A 14,813-nucleotide genomic window follows, 5' to 3' on the forward strand; every position below is an offset into this window, starting at 1 on the left:
GGGGTAGACAAATAAATATAATCCCTTCATCCCTTTTTTTCGAAATAAAAAGTAGCCTATGTTCTGTCTCAGGGTCTAAAGATTGTCTGTTCCAAATTTCATCAAAATCGGTTGCGTGGTTTAAGCGGGAAAGCGTAACAGACAGACAGACAGAGTTACTTTCGCATTTATAATATTATATAATTATATAATATATATAATATATATAATATATATAATATAATAATATAATATATATAATATATATAATATATATATAATATATATAATATTATAAGTATAAGTATATAAGTATATAAGTATATAAGTATATATAAGTATATAAGTATATAAGTATATAAGTATATAAGTATGGAGTATGGATTTATGTGACATTTGCATAATGGTAGGCATTAAAAGATGAGTGTTGTTTTTGTTGTGTTAATAAGATAACATGAGTGTTTTAATGCCTAATTATACACATATAACTTTATCTACATCCATGTATGTATGGGCGCGGGTTTATCGTCCCATAGAAAATTTGAATTTCGCGCGTTTTTATACTCTCATAATTTGCTTGACCGTCTACCTACCCAAATTCATTCAGGCAGTTAGGTACTGCACTTACATTTACATACTCACATGAAATTCGACACGCGTATTGAGAATCTGTTATAGACCGACATGTCGGAAAACTGTGCAATTCTGACAATAATAGTTAAATAACCTTTTTTGCGTCGATAAATATATATAATTTAATGTATGATAGGAAACTTGAACTAACTTGCGATATTGTCACGTCTGCTTTTGTTGCATTTTTTACTCTTTGGTTTCAACGAAACATGGCCGCCGCAACATGGCGCTTCGGCATGAGTTTATATTGATACATTTTTTAAAAAGTAAGCGTGTTTAAACAAAAATGCAGTAAACCTACGTATGAAAAGTCACTCCTTAGCTTTTGTTAGATTTTCCTGAGCAGTTTGTGCAGTACCTCACTACACATGACGGCATTATTTAGACGAAATATTTTTCATTGCGATACGTCAATCTACCACAGCCGTTCGGCACAGACTAAGCGCGTTTGTGCTGATCAGCTCTAAGTGTTGTTACACAAAATCAAGTTGAGGTGCCCTCTCTAGTTAACATAATTACTCAAAGGCTCTACTAGATGTGTTTGTGGTTTTGCAACAGTATTGCTAATAAAATTAGAGTTCCGTGCACTTATTATATAATAATGCGGTTCCTATTGTATTCGCCTTACACGTGGTAATTTGTAGACAGTTATGATCTTGCATAATAGGTGAAAAACCTTAATCCATTGAATGTATATTATCATTTTCTTTGACGTTAATGACTTACAACAAATAGATTAATGATAATTATGCAGAAAATGGTCGTACATGTTTTTAATATTTTCCATGTACTTTAAATAATACAGCCAATTTAAATAAAACTTCACCTATCAATATGGCATGTAATTGATATTGTATTGAGATATCTATAAAAAGAAAAATATTCCAACAAAAACAAGATTATAAAACACATTCAAGGTCAATAGGAGTAATTTAGGGGCATGTACACATATAATTATTGTTGTCTGTGGTACTACGTCTTATTTTTACTTTAGTACTTGTGCCTGTACTCAATATAAAAGTACAGAATACGCTTTATATAAGTAAAGTCGCATACGAAGAATACCATCTCAAGGCCAACATTCAGAGCTAGCCTACTTGCGCGTAACAAGACACAAAAAGTGGACGCACGCCACGCAATTCATTATTCAAGGGGCCCGGACGCGACGCGATGGAAATAGTAAATAGATTGCAAACGCGACCAGACTCCGTTGCCTTCGTTACTTCGTCTGTTACTGGCGGGGTCGATGTTCCATGATTTTCATTTGTTTCCATCTAAATGTCTATCATGCTTTGAAAATTGAGTTGTACAGGGTAACATACTTGGCTACAGTATGTTCTTAGAAAGGCCTTAGTTTCAAGTGTAATAGGAGGTATTATGTAATAATTGCGAACGTGGTCCAACTTTACTACCTTCATTATTTTTTGTTTTCATAGTGATTTTCATGTGTTATCCAAGTCTATCGGTTTTTAAAGGTTTCCCCAGGGTAACATGTTAGGACCAGTTTTGTTTTTAAAAAGGCCTGTAGGGTTATTTTCTGTTGTAGGATTATTTCCTATTTTATTTATTATGTAATGCTATTAGTATAAATCAATACAATGCCGTGTAAACTGTGTAATATATATTATTTTAGAATGTTCAGGTGGGACGTGATTCATATTAAATTCAACACTTTGTGTTCAAAGCGTCGTGAAATTTGTGAATTCTCTTAAGCCCTTGAAGAGGAGCCTCAAAGCAAAGGCATAAGCATAATTGCGGCAGTCATTTTAAAACAATGAGCTTATTTGTATGACTAAAAACATTAACCACCATACAAAATACTCTTGAATGCCCAAAGGAAACATCTGACTAGTGATTGTCCGCCGAGTTGACGTCGGCAAATTAATATTTCGAGGCGTGTTCCTGACGTAAGCACGACTGGTTTATAAGAATTCCAACACGAGATAGCTTGCAGTGCTGCAGTGTCAATATCGTTTCTGCCAGTTTTTATGTCTCCTCCTTTATTGCTCTTAATCTTAATCTTTATAGATTCTGCTTTTACGACTGTATTATCATTACGGGTTTTATTATTATTTATAATTCTGTCTTTTTTACATTTTAGTAGAGTGAATGATCTCTTAGAAAACATTAATATGCAGTTTGACTACTTTCAGAAAATATTAGTAATAATATAGTATTTTATGCAACAGGCGTTTAAAGGTCAAAAAAGACGAGTGGCGTGGGTAACAATTTAAGGCGAAGCCGAAAATGGTTAATAAAGAGAAAGACGCCACGAGTATCTTTTGACACCAGTTAAACACCGTTGCATACAATACTTTTTCTACGACCATGTACTTAGTTTTTAATAGTTTTTTTAGAATATCTTTCGTGAAATTCACACTGTTTCCTGAATTTTGACGCAAAGGTTTGCACTGTCAGCGCAGCTTCCCAAAGCTATCGTTATGACAATGCGTTGCCATGGTTACAGAGCCAAACAGTGCGTTTTCTGTTTTTTCGTTACTGCGCGCATGCGCGGAAAGCTGGCGGACGCTGGCTTTGGGGAATAGACTTTTATGTAGGGGTTTAAATATCTATGCACTACCCTGTAAATGACGAATAACAATTCGGGATTAGAAAAATTTAATTTATTTAATGTCAGCTTACGTAAACACCTGCAGTGTCTAATACTCGCTATAACTTTCTGTTTCTGCGAAGTAAACACAAGTTTGGTAATTAAATAACAAAGCTGAAAACAGCTGCAAAAGAAATTATTCCTTTACGACTCTGACCTTTCTTCGAGTTGCGACTTGTTTTTGTTCTACTTTTGCTTAGGTAATTAATTGGGCTGAAATGTTTTCAATCTTATCTAATCAAAAGTTGGCCATGTTTACCTACTGCTTCAATTTGCATCTCGTTAAAAATTGTCATCAGGAGCGTATACTATGTTCAAACTTCCTTATTATTAACAAAAGTTTTGATTAAAATTCTGTGGCTTGACACGTGCTTGAGTTCTAAAGTTAGACTATTTTGAATTTGAAATTGCAATCAACTTACAATAGGTTACATGTCCTTGGCATGTGTGAGTAAACTTTACTAATTATAAAATTTAATCCTAGGAATAAATTTTGAAATATAATATTCGAGTTTAAAGTTAAAACTTCGAATATATATGTACCTGTATACGTAAATTTGTTTTTAATTTTAAAATGTTGACGACGTTGATTCATTTCGTGGAATACTTTATGCAACCGTTCACTACTAGGTCAAATTTAGGACAAGCCAGAGACAAATATTTTATCAGTTATCTTATTTACACTTGACATAATGACTTCGTGTGCAATCTGGATTTACCTCAATCGTTTCTTAATTCGAGTTATCGCGAATTCGCCAGCTATTTGCTAAAAAAAGAATCTGCCGACCGCCAAGAACTGGGTTCGAACAGTTTCGGAGACAAACGACTATTGCTCGCATTCGAGTTTTGTCGACGATGCTGATGCCGATGCCGGCAACGCCAGTCATTGACCCGTATTTGCGCAACGCATATCTTTAAACCGATGCTTCTTATCTCAGCCACGTGACTTTTCGTGTTAGAAACGACCAGAAATCTGCTGATCGGAGCTTGTTTTAGAAAGTGGAAGTTAATAAAAATATGTTATCTATTCATGAAAATATTGATCTTAACGTATGTTTGAACGTCAGCAAAGACGCTGATAGCGACTGACGTGAGGTACAAGCCTCTAAAGATAATGATAAACTTTTTTGATACATTTAAATTTTGTATGTATTTAAGGAAAACTACATAATGTGGTTAAGAATGATTCATTAAACATGTCACAAATTTTCTAACTAGTTTATTTTATCCTAATAAAATATCCTATCATTTCAATTATAGCGTGTGTGAGTTTTTAGGGGCTTAATGTCACTTTGAATTTCTAACTTATAATCGTTACCGTCCGGCGAACTGATCGTCAGGGCACCTTTAGCGTAAGACGGGAGATGTTTGAATTTATATCTTGCAACGACAAATAGGTCAATTGCTTCTGAATTAGATATCGGAGAATCGGCATTATCGGCAGTATAACGAATTCTATAAAAAGAACACGTAAATAGTGAAGTTAACTCATGGAAAATACAATATAAAAGTTCGCTCAGATGCTCAGACCTTTTCTTGTCATTACACGGCACTGAAGAGAATTTGAATACGAAAAGGTTTGGAAACTTGTACAAAGGAATGAAAACATTACGCAGGCAAAGCAAAGTCGGTTGGGCGGTGTATAGCCAGGCAAAATGTTTGTATGTCTCGACGGCCTTGCTCACAAAGTGGATAATCACGGTTCAACTCGTGAATGTGTCGGCTCTAGATTGGATAACAAATTTATGTGTGTTTACGAATCAATTTGCATGTTCATACAAAAGATCCTCGGATTCGAAAATATCTTTGCAGCGCGATCGTGACTCCTCGGAGCGACGGCAGCTTTATAGATGGCGGAAATTAAGGGATCAGCCTCGGCTTCCATTACGTTGTATCTGTCGGCAATTGTTCGTTTGTATTCGGCATTTTACATAGTGCTAGCAACATAACTCGAGTCGAATATAGTCTTTACTTTTGACTCCGATTTGTAGACTACTGTAAAGTAATTTCAGTTTTTGAAGAGCCTCGAGAACTTCCTAAACATATTTGAAACATTCTAAAAAATTTATATCTTCGATCGGGCGAAAAGGTAAACATAAAGTTGATGACAAACACAATGATGACAAAAATTATTATTTATATACCATCTACCTAATTCATATTGGCTATTATAAAGACATTCGTCTACTTGTCGTTTTCAATCAATATAACCACAAAATTAAAATTTTGAAAAAACCCCCGACCGCGACATAGTGGACCGATTTTCATGAAACATGGCTAAGAACACTCCCGACTAACTCAGCTTTCAAACAAAAAAAAACTAAATAAAAATCGGTTCATCCGTTCGGGAGCTACGATGCCACAGACAGATACATACACAGACAGACAGACAAACAGACAGACAGGCAGACAGACACGTCAAAGTTATAACAACCGGTCGTTTTTGCGTCGGGGATTAAAAAAGAGACGGTAAAGGATTAAATATGTATAAAATAATCTCAAGCGTCTCATCACTACCTCACTAGTTCGAATGAATGAATAACCGATCGAATTAATTCTTCCTCTGGGGAACATCATAGGTACAATTGTGTATCCTCCACTTTAAAAAGTAACTGTCCGTTGCGAATTTCAATTGGCTCCTTAAAACCAGAATCAATTCACCATATACTGGCGCATACTGGAACATACACACAAAAACAAGTACCCATATCATGTTCGGTAATAGTGCAGTAAATTTAATTATAAAGTTTCTAACTCATAGATTTGCTGCTAACCGGGTTACCGTGAGAAAGTATCATTAAGATATAGTCCATTAAGCTGCTCATTGTGGCAATATAGAGGTAACTGAATTACTGTATCAGCAACCGGATGTGGTTAATGTTGTCTTGACTAATAAAACTAGCCCTTTTTGTTCTGTTGTTAACGTATCTACTCCACTAGTTTAATGAGTGAGGTGTATCTAGTACAGAAATTTGACTAAAAACGTGCGAAGAAAGAAACGATTTGTTAAATTTCGATATTAGTTCATTAATAATACCCGCCGTAAATGATACATCACTCCCCCTGACCATTGCTTTACAAATACTGAGGTGCTTATGATATTTATTAAGAAGATACTCTTTGGTGTATGTGATTTTTTTACATCTTTATTGCCATAAGCCATAACGCCACGCTATAATCGATCTGTGAGTAAAGTAAAAACCTTGTAGGTCATTCCTTGTCCAAGGTGCTGAAGGTCATAGTGCGCTAAAAATGTGCGAATGCCAGTCCATCATTTACCTATTAAAATTTTAAAATGTATAGATTCATATTAATGTCATCTTCTCCTTTGTCCCCAGGTGTTCGGAACAGTGGAGCTGCCGGACAAGCCGATCATGCTTCCACCCTTCGTGGAGGCGACACATTGCCTCGGCTACCACCTGACTCGTAAGGGCCGGGCGGTGGCCGACCGAGTCGTCTCCGTGCTTGGATACGCCTGTCCCGACATCACGTACAGCCCTAGTCTCTACCCCATTACTGCTGCTCTGCTACACTTCATGCCTGGTGAGTTTTACGATAAGCAATAATGAGTCCGTCGCGAAGATCCAAAACCTACCTTTCGTGGAGACGACTTACTGCCCTGAAAATTGACAAATATATTATTTCTCCGAAGATTTATTCTAGCGCTGTTAGTTTTGTATCAAAAACCACAAGCATTATTCTAACAACGGAGGTTACTTTGAACGATTAGTTTTGACTGAAGCATTGTATCTAATCTTTCAACCCCGGGAGGAAAACTAAGCGGTGTTGCGAGTTGAGTAAGACCATAAGGATAAATTTAGTGTTTCCTGTACCCAGTTTAGTGTTCCCCCATTTCCGACAAATTGGACTAACGAAATGTTTATTTAAAAATTTGTTCATTGAATTTCCCATTAGTTTGCTCGGTCAGAGCATTTGGTCGATTCACTAAAAATTTAAAGCTAGTGACCTAGAACACCGCGTTTAAGCGAAATAAAACGAATTCTTTATACCAGCGGAATTTAATAATTCTCTGTATATAAACTTCTACGCCGCTTTTCGGAGGCCAAATATTATAATTTAATTTATTACTTACGTTTGCAGACTGGTTTGCTGTAATAAATCATAAGTCATGTTTCCAGTTTTATTGGGAATAATGTGTAAAGCCGGGAATACTTGCTATCGCAGGTTCCGACCTTGCCGATGACTTGTTATCATAACCGCGTTACGAATCGAGCGGAGATAAGTTATTTATAGCGAGTTCTGCTTTGACAACATATTGTACACAATCTTGCCTTGGATCTTTCTAAATAATTAGTCATCGTCATCGCTTATCTTAACCGCGATAAACTTTATGATGACTGCTTAAGACCAAATAGTTTGACCATTATGATTCGTTCTTTGTTATGAATGTATTTTTTTTTGTAAGAGAAGACATGTTTATTTCTGGTTGCCCTGTTTAATATACTATTCAATTTATTCATACACTACTCTGTATGTTATCACTTGTTTCCTTCACCGTTTTCAATTCAGTTCTACTTCACTAGTTCGTGCAGTGTACACAAACTCATTTGAGAATTGTAAAAGTTTAACGCCGCCTGTTACTTTTATTTTGCCAAGGAATCAGCGTAAACAGGCGTGAACTGGTTACGAAGCATCAATTCAGGAGCAGAGGCGGCAGAGGCGTCACCGAGTTTTACGTCGCTGTCGGACTAATTCAGTAATGAGTGCGAGGGGCGATAATTGAACTCGGCAATAGGCAAATTGCCGGAGGACTCTCCTGTCTGCAACTGCGTCACTGTGTCACAAACTGCAGACAATATTCAACTCTGCTCCATCTGTTTATGTACAATAATCCCTTAGGTAATCAATAATCATGGTATCTTTCATCCATCTCATCAACATCTGAAATATCTGAATTGCACTCTGGCGCTGCGTCTCAGAGTTCGCAATGCGTATTGATGTTTGGCTTTCCACCGCAGGGACCCCATCAGGAACGTCGCAGATTTGCATTCCGTACGCCGTGCCTGCCAATTTCAACTCGCTTCCTACTCTCTCATGCAATTGTGCGGAATGCGAACACGTTTGTGATCGATATGTTGTTATTTTCGTATCCTATTTCGTTAAATTGATCTTGATCAATGTCTATCAGGCAATATGAATTGGGATAAGAACATGTCGTCGCACCGTGCGACACGTGAGGAGGCGGTGACTCCGGTTGCGCCGATGTATCAATTTGGCCGCCGGATGACTAGAAAAGTGACAATTTCCTCCATTGTCCTCCGCCGCATCATTTATGATATCCCAGCATACAAAATGCACTTCTAACAGTAAGAAGAAACATCTCTTTGTGCGATATATTGTTATTTTGTTCCAGCTTCGGTACTTGCCTCTGATGGATGACTCGTGTAAACAATGCATGCATTAATCAACGCCACATAATGTAATATCATGGGAGTCGGCGTGAAATAGTCCTGACAATGGACTCTCTGTGGAGTTTCATAGGGCTTTATTCATCGGGGAGTTACGTAATTTACATGCGACGCGCGGTTCGTGAATCTTTTCGTCGGATTTGTTTTTGTGTGTGCTGATTTAATTAATGGCATGCAAGTTTAAGTCATTACAGTCTCGGAATAACGCGTCGATTTTGGCTCGTGTTTCGCAAATTCGCACGCGTCGAAAAACACCGGTCGAATGTTTATACTCGTATTATTGCCGTTGCCGCCGAGTCAATGTCGTTAGATAATTATTTTCGAACGTTCCCCGGCCTTGACACTGGTGTTATCATGCAACGCCGAGATACTGGGTTCAGACGGCGACATCGTTTTCGCGCAAAAAATAACGCAGTTTCTAATAGCATCGCATTATAGCGCTGGGTTAGAGGTTGGCTTCTGGCCAGACTTGGCACCGCACGGTCTTGGAACAAGTGCCGCTACGGGATCCATGTTTTCATGTGTATTTGTACCGCTCGATGCTTACCGATGTTAGATATAACCTCTTTGTTCGTGTGCTTCTGCAGTTATTTATTTCATGTCGTAAATTTTAAATCGATTGTATTATGTGAAAATTCCGGACGAAGAACGTCTTAAGCGAAAGCCAGATGCTCGGCGCGTTTATAATGCGTTCATTCAATTAAAAATCTTATTGAAATTCGATTCCGTGTGCGATTCTGCGACAAAGGTTGAAGGGTCGTACAAAAACGTTGAATAAAACACTCATTACATCTGTTTGGGCTGTTTGTCGCATACCTGCCGGAGCGCGACGAGCCTTCCTCTTCCGGTTAAGTGCTTTAATTAATTCACCTTTGTACTTCGCTTACACGGGCCTCAGATCTTTTTCATTAGCTTTCCCAAATTACACGTCCGAGTCGTCTTTTTATAAGCCTTTGTGTCACAGAATGTTTGTTTGGGACAGGTGGTAATCAATTTAATTCACTCATCGTAATTACGAGTATTTGTGAGTCCATTTGTTTTATTTTCAAACGGCATTGTTTATTTTTCTTTTTCCAAATCAAACTAAGCATGATTTTATAGATGATGGTAAACCATTGAGGCTTTTAAATATTTATTTTATTATAGGACTTTACCCTGGGTAGCGATTAGCGATATTATCGTATTGCGTGACCATGTCGCATGCAGCTCTTACTAAACGAAATAGTAAATACTGCTTATCGGAATTGCCCCCTAACCAACGTAAATAGGAGTTACGCTCTGTTTTCTCATGTATTAGGGAATTTAGTGTACTAAACCGACTCCAAATAGCAGAAACATTTTCTTCTAAAACTAAATGCAAACATGTTTTGTACCAGAAGCTTACCGCGACTTTATTTGCTTTTGAAGCTCACTTCTGCGTTTAGCAGTTGCACTTTTGTATCCAAACAGAATTCAAACGGTAGAAGACGTGGCAGATACAAGTTACTAGCGAATAGAATAAGTATGAATACATATGCGCTATGATCAGGTAGTAAACGTTTCTGTATTCAAATAGGTTTGCATTTATTAAAGTTTTTAAGAAGACTATTATGTTTCTTGCAAATTGCAAACAAAAATTTCCTGCATTCCTTAGGGCGCATTTAAATAAATATGCATTTAACACGGGTTTTAAAGCGGCGGCAATGTCACGTGAAGCTTTAGTAGTTTCATGTGCTCTGCCTACCTCTTTATGGGATACAGGCGTGATTGTATGCATGTTAAAAGCGGTGTTGATTTCAGATCGATAGAAATTCAAAGGGGGCTGTACCTTGCATGCTGTGCTCACATCAGATACACCTCTCTAATAAAGACAATATCATTGCTAAGCACACATCCTCCCCCTCAAGGTTAATACATCGCATAGCCCAGAACATCTCGGCAATAAACGAGTGTATTATCCACTAGAGTCGCCCACGGCTGTCGGATGACATAATTCAGACCTAGGACATGACACACCCGGCAATCTAAGTCGATTGGATGAATGGGAAGTGATACTGAGAACTGTGTAACTAGGTTTCCGAAAGCAGCCTGAAATAAAATAAAGGAGCTGTCATTTCCTGTCACCCCGTACATCGGGCTGTGGTAGGCCCTCCAGCGCTCGTGCCGTCTGCTTACTTAAAGACTATTCTGCATAATCTGCTATCCTAATTGCACAAAAAATATTGCGTAGCATCTGCTATTTACCGTAGTCTACCCTTCTTTTATGTAAATCGTTAGAATTTCGTGACAACCCTAGAATACCGTAGCCTTTATCTTTTTTCGTGCATTTTGTGACAGAGGTTGTTCTAGGTGCCTTTTCACCATGACGTTGTCACTCCATTAATTTTCTTTTGTACAGAGTATCGTCTTACATAACCATGGTTTCATCTACAGTAGCAATTGCATTCAAAAAACTCGCTACGCGGTATCTATGCTGGTCTCAAGTTTCATGAACTCACGGTTTTTCACTCATCTCGCTGTAAGCACGATAAAAGTTTGGGCACTAACCTAGCACTAAACACCGTAAAAAAACCTATAGCCAACAGAAACCTAAAGAAACTATACACCAAAAAAGTGGAATAAATGACGAACACAATGATATCCATACTTTTTTTAAACTCTTCCGCCATATTTGTCGGGCCGGAGACATTTGGACCGCACCTCGTATATAAAATCTAAGTCGATTGGATGAATGGGGTGATACTGAGCACTCTTGTCTTGTGAAATTGGGTTTCCGAAAGTTAGTGGGAAAAGCGCCATGCATCGACGGTAAAGGAATTTATTTTGTCCCCACTTCGTACGAAAACCCCGTTGGATAACAAAGATCGGACCTAGGATATTATGAATATAAGTTATAACATACCCGATACCCGGTAGTCCGAGTCGATTGAATGAATGGCTTGATAATTTAGTTGATTGATACTGAGCACTTTGTAACTATTAGGTTTCCCAAAGTACTCTGGAAAGTGCCATCTGCTTAAGGTGTGAATTCAAGGAACTTGTTTTTGTACCAACTTCCTATCTTGTCAGAGTTACAGTCAGTATGAAAAGTAGTAAGTGTATTTTGTAGCGGTTACGAAAATAGTGAAAAGTAGTCTTAGTCTTACATAACTTGAAAGAATAGTCCCGTCGATGTATGTCTGTATAATTTGCCTGAATACACCTATTGGTATTTGCATACATAAATCATACATCAACCTATCATATACACCATGTACGAAACATATAATTTGGTTCCGGTACACGGGTTGTAAGTGTTGTAACGGTACTCATTAGCTAATCCGTTTTTCCACTAAATTGTTCGAAATATTGCTGAGTCACTATTCATTCATTTTCACGTTGAAGTATGTAGGTAGGTACAGGTAGTTAGAATCGTGTTCATGAATTTGTGTTTGTTTCCTGAAATGAACAACGAACTGGTCATATAAAGGTTTCATAACAAGAAATAAAAATCGAAATAAAGGCTGTTATCCCTCTCCGATCAAAATAAAGGTAAATTTTCATTTTTCATTTAAGGATGGGTAAAGGTTAAATAATTTGAAGTGCGGATGGATTCGATAACCATTAATTTTATTGGTCTGATATAATAGAGCCAGCGAGTAATGCTTAAATTATATGTATACAAACATTTAATACCCAGATGTAAATAGTAAATACACATGAACTGTCACAATTTTATTTTCTATCAACCCCTGAATTGCCAAGAGTGGCGCTGAAACTTGAGTAGTTTCATGTGCTCTGCCTTCCTCTTTTTGGGATACAGGCGTGATTGATGACAATATAATTTCAGGTATGGTACAGCTGGGCAAATCTCGACTGGGGGGCAAATGCAACTGGTCCATTTTTTCCATGTTTTACAATGTTTGCATTGTTCAAATAGAGTGTCCGCCGGTTATATATGGTAGGCGTGTTCAGTGGATATGTCGCAGTAAGATAGATAAAGCCGTTATATAGTTATAACCCTAGGGATATAATTATATGTCGTAACATAGTTAAACGAAAGCGATTAATTGCTATCTTACTAGGAATATAACTATAATACTAAACTAGTTTAGTCATATAGTTATATGACTCGATTCAGTTTAGTGAAATGATTGTAGGCAGGAGTGCGGCGGTGCGGCGGAGGTATAGTTATAACCCTAGGGATATAATTATACGCCGTAACATAGCTAAACGAAAGCGATTCCTTACCATCTTACTAGGAATATAATTATAATACGTTACTAGTTCAGTTATATAATTATATCACTGGATTAAACTTAGTCTAGGGATATAATTATAATACGTCTCTAGTTAAGTAATATAGTTATATTACAGGATTAAGTTCAGTAGTATAATTGTAGCAGTGTAGTGCTGCAAATTGCACTATTTGCGATAGTAAATATCATGTTTATCTTAGATTAAATTAAAACTGCCATCGCACAAATCCAAATGCAGATACAATTTAAAAAACGAATAAATCCGATATTATGAAAAGAACCGGGAGCACCGGTTCCTAAATTTTTGTCTCGGTTCTTTCGCCACCATAAAATTACCGGGATTTCCCGGGAAATCAAGAATCGGGAAATACCGGGAGCATGCCCTAAATGTTACGTTTTAACTAATATAGCTTGGATTCGTTTGTTTAGTAACCAAACCTTGTGTACTATGTTCGATACAAAATAAACTTTGTTCTAACGTCAGTGACATTGCAACCGAGACTTAATACATAGTAATACGCGATTAAGTCCCGTTTGCAATTTTAAATACCGTATTATAATTATATTCCTAGTAAGATGGTAATCGCTTTTGTTTAGCTAGTTACGGCATATAATTATATCCCTAGGGTTATAACTATACCTACCTCCGCCGCACCGCCGCACTCCTGCCTACAATCATTTCACTAAACTGAATCTAGTCATATAACTATATGACTAAACTAGTAACGTATTATAGTTATATTCCTAGTAAGATAGCAATTAATCGCTTTCGTTTAACTATGTTACGACGTATAATTATATTCCTAGGGTTATAACTATATAACGGCTTTATCTATCTTACTGCGACAGATACATGTAGCACTCAACATCATAGTGTGATACTGGAAAAAATGGACTAGTTACATTTGCCACCCCTCAAGATTTGCCCCGCTGTACCTTATTGTGAAATTTAAAGAGAGCTCAAAACTGACACTTATGATTATATAAATAAACAATTGTGACAAAAGCTTCTGACACGACTTGCTGGCCAAGTTTTTCATTATTAATCTATTTTAGCTACGAATTTTTGGTTAAGTTTCACGACAGGATGCACATTTTTAAACTCCATCGTTCCCCAAACTCCAAAGCTCGTGTACGTCATCGTTTGTATCGTGTGAGTAAAAAATTACGGGCGGGCGAAGTTTACACTCCAAATGGTTTCTTGTCACGTTATTTACTTCGCCGCAGATACAAGGACGCCGCCAGTGGCAAACTGTTCATGGATTTATACTTTATTCCAATGTTATAAGGTGAAGATCATCTGTATTGTGTGTGTCGTCTACTGTGCTTGCCTGTAGAAATGTAGACTAATAAAACATGCGGTTCTATGAACTGTATGTGGAAATCCGAAATTCGACGTTTCAGTTACATATTTGTGACTCTTCTTATAGGTATTTTGTAGATTAAGGGGCTACTAAAGGAGCGACTGACAGCTCATAGGCCACGCTTGTCAATTACCTCAGCCCCCGCAAGCACGCACACATAGAAGCGCCGAAATGCGTTCCGCGGAGCAATAGCCCAGCTAAAGCTCCATCTAGCTTCATAAATGTAAACTACAACTATCGATCGGCAGTCAGCCAAAGAAAAATATTTCGGCAAAATGACATTGAAAATTTCACGCTTCACAGATGGCGTTGTAACTAATATTGTATTCAATTCATTCGCCCAATGTCAAATAACAAAACGAATGGTTCTTAATGTTTCTATCAAAGCTACTATACGTTACTATAGCTTATGGAGTTTTTTCTACACTCCATATTATGCGCCTTAGGAGATTTATAGAGACAGCTATAATATCTATATTAACGAATTATTCTTGGGTATAGGTTTAAGTAGTTTATTTAACCCCTCTTACAAATAACATTTCCTTGCTACCTAGGTATCTAAATCGCGTTGTATTTTTTT

General features: G+C 37.2%; 1 protein-coding gene across 9 annotated transcripts in view; it reads left to right on the plus strand.

Moving 5' to 3' along the window:
• LOC125226820 (GTPase-activating protein skywalker) overlaps positions 1 to 14,813 on the plus strand; it is a 162,571-nt gene that overhangs the window by 82,120 nt on the left and 65,638 nt on the right. For all 9 annotated transcript variants that reach the window (XM_048130934.1, XM_048130931.1, XM_048130929.1 and 6 more), the window contains exon 4: positions 6,562 to 6,766. In XM_048130934.1, coding sequence (XP_047986891.1) covers positions 6,562 to 6,766 — 205 coding nt within the window. The remainder of the gene's footprint in view (positions 1 to 6,561; positions 6,767 to 14,813) is intronic.

The sequence above is a fragment of the Leguminivora glycinivorella genome, chromosome 6 (assembly GCF_023078275.1).
Source record: "Leguminivora glycinivorella isolate SPB_JAAS2020 chromosome 6, LegGlyc_1.1, whole genome shotgun sequence".
NCBI classification, from domain to species: domain Eukaryota; kingdom Metazoa; phylum Arthropoda; class Insecta; order Lepidoptera; family Tortricidae; genus Leguminivora; species Leguminivora glycinivorella.